At 43.9% G+C, this 2,597-nt stretch overlaps 1 protein-coding gene across 1 annotated transcript in view; it reads right to left on the bottom strand.

The window, feature by feature from the left end:
- SOD2 (superoxide dismutase 2, mitochondrial) overlaps positions 1-2,597 on the bottom strand; it is a 7,552-nt gene that overhangs the window by 4,843 nt on the left and 112 nt on the right. The window contains exon 2 of the mRNA XM_010193766.1: positions 1,382-1,584. Coding sequence (XP_010192068.1) covers positions 1,382-1,584 — 203 coding nt within the window. The remainder of the gene's footprint in view (positions 1-1,381; positions 1,585-2,597) is intronic.

A 2,597-nucleotide genomic window follows, 5' to 3' on the forward strand; every position in this document is an offset into this window, starting at 1 on the left:
TACCTCTAGACACATCATTTCCAACAGCAAGCGATGAAAGCCTATCAAAGGATAATATTTTTTAAAAATACCTCAAAGTATCCACAACACTGCAGATGTTCCCGCTAACCAGAAATTGGCCCCCAGCAGTGCCTGAAGCCTTGGTCATTAAACACTAGCAGCAGGTATACCAATTTCTTACAGTTCAGGTTCCCTCCTCAGTTCTGTTGGCACCAATCATATCTCTGGAATACAACCTTCCTGGATCTACCACTGGCAAGACAAAGCAGCAGCCGATCTCGATTGCCTGATCCTAAACCAAATCTCATTAGTTTATTTATTTATTTACACTGCACTATTTTTAGGCTTATTTAGGCACCTGAAAATCTCTACACTTTCACAGGTAACCAACATTCTCTATTCAAGCACACTGGTAATTCTCAAGGGCTATAGGGTCCAAGTTTACTCAGATACTGACAATTCTCTCTGTCATCCATGTCCAAGCAGTTAAATTGCACCGTGAAGCCACCTGGGAACCACAAAGAAGTGAGTCCATAAAATAATCACTTCTTAAATTTATACTCTTCAGCACAATCATCGCAACAGATAAATACTCAGAAAATATTCCACCTTTTTAAAAAGATAAAAACACTATTTCACACAGTTTCATCAGTCCAACTGAAAGAAGATTTGAGAAAAGCATTTAATATCTTTCAGTGTAGCCCTGCTAGAACAACTGTAAAGTTTTCATAGAAGTCAGCATATCTCAAGGCTCAATTTGAGATCTTAACAAAAGATTCCATGACGGCTTGACATGTATTTTTGTGTCTCGCAATGGCATGTGACCCACATGACCTCATAATCTGATCCAGTGGCATAAGCGACAGCCAAATTCAGATCTCTTCACTGGGTACCGTATACACTAACTGCACATCTGTCTTACTTCCACTTGTAAGTAACTATTTCACAAGAATCAGCAAAGCATCTGATGTGAAAATCATCAAAGTGCACAAATTTTGCTACTAACCTTTCATCACAAGGTATTTGTTTAGTAAAATGACTGCAGTTTCCTATTGACTTAGTATTTGGTTCAAGTTGCTAATGTAAATATGTCCTAAAACCACAACAATCAATGAATTTTCTTCTAGCTTTACAGTACAAGGGAGAACAGAATTCATGCATCTTAGTTACACCTAGTTTCCCATTATGAGCACCACTGAAGCTTACAATGAAAGCTTGTTTCTAACAGCATTTCACTTTATTGAAAAAAAAAGCAAGCTTGAGTTAGATAATTCAAAACCTTTAAAAGAAACTACTTCCCTCGGAATGAAGGGCTAACCATTTTTCTTCTCCTACATCACCTATATCAACTAGTTTCTGTCACATCTGTGGATACACAAACCTTTTGCCAGTGCCTCTTTGTATTTCTCCTCTGTAACATTCAGGTTGTTCACGTAGGTGGCATGATGTTTGCTGTGGTGCAGCTGCATGATCTCTGCATTAATGTGAGGCTCCAGAGCGCCATAGTCATACGGCAGGTCAGGAAGAGTGTGCTTTTGCCTAGGGACTGAGCATCCCAATGGTGCTATCAACTTGGCACTGAATCTACAAGACAAAAACCAGAAAAAAAGTAATCTTACTCAGTACTCCGGCTTTACCACTGAAGCCATAACTGTTATGATCAGCTGCTTTAAGTACACGGGGCGGTATCTTAGGTAAAGAAGTCACATTTTTATTTTTCATTTATATTTTCAAGAGCTCAAAGCAAGCACACTGCAGCTTCATTGCAAAGGTGAATTCACAGAAAGGTCATGGATACAGGGCTTCTCAAACCAAGACTCCCAGGCCACTGCAAAGAGTCAGGTGTCCGCCCTCTGCATGCAGGCAAGGCAAAGGCGGGGACAGGAATGGAAAGCCAGCAGTAACACGCTGACATTCAAAGCTTCACCTGATCTTTACTGATTAAAAAGAGAAGCCAAGATGTCCCTGAAGTGTCCTTTCCTCACTATCCACGAGGTCCTGTGAAATAAAAAGGCTGAAAAACAGCGGGTTCCCAGGACTGACCCTCTCTGACATTTGGGCCATCACACGTGCCTCCCTGTGCCTGTGGTGGGCACCGGGAACCCACACGCTACGTGGTGGCAATGTGCAGCACAGAAAACCTCGCAGGGTTTGGTTACCCTTCCCCATTTTAACACCTTACACTTGTGACCGTGAGGAAAGGAGAACCGCTGGGCCGGGAGGAAGGTCAACTCCCGAGACCCTTTTATGTTTCGCTGGTGATCTTGATATAAACCAGGGACAAACCAAAAGCAAAACCGCTCGGGGCCCTGCAGGGCGGTCGAGTACGGCAACTCTGGACACCAAAGACGAGAGGATCTGACAGCACCATGTCAGGCGACCAGAGCCCCTCGTGAGGAAAGGAGAACCGCTGGGCCGGGAGGAAGGTCAACTCCCGAGACCCTTTTATGTTTCGCTGGTGATCTTGATATAAACCAGGGACAAACCAAAAGCAAAACCGCTCGGGGCCCTGCAGGGCGGTCGAGTACGGCAACTCTGGACACCAAAGACGAGAGGATCTGACAGCACCATGTCAGGCGACCAGAGCCCCTCGTCGG

The sequence above is a fragment of the Mesitornis unicolor genome, unplaced genomic scaffold (assembly GCF_000695765.1).
Source record: "Mesitornis unicolor isolate BGI_N332 unplaced genomic scaffold, ASM69576v1 scaffold45071, whole genome shotgun sequence".
Taxonomy (NCBI): Eukaryota; Metazoa; Chordata; class Aves; order Mesitornithiformes; family Mesitornithidae; genus Mesitornis; species Mesitornis unicolor.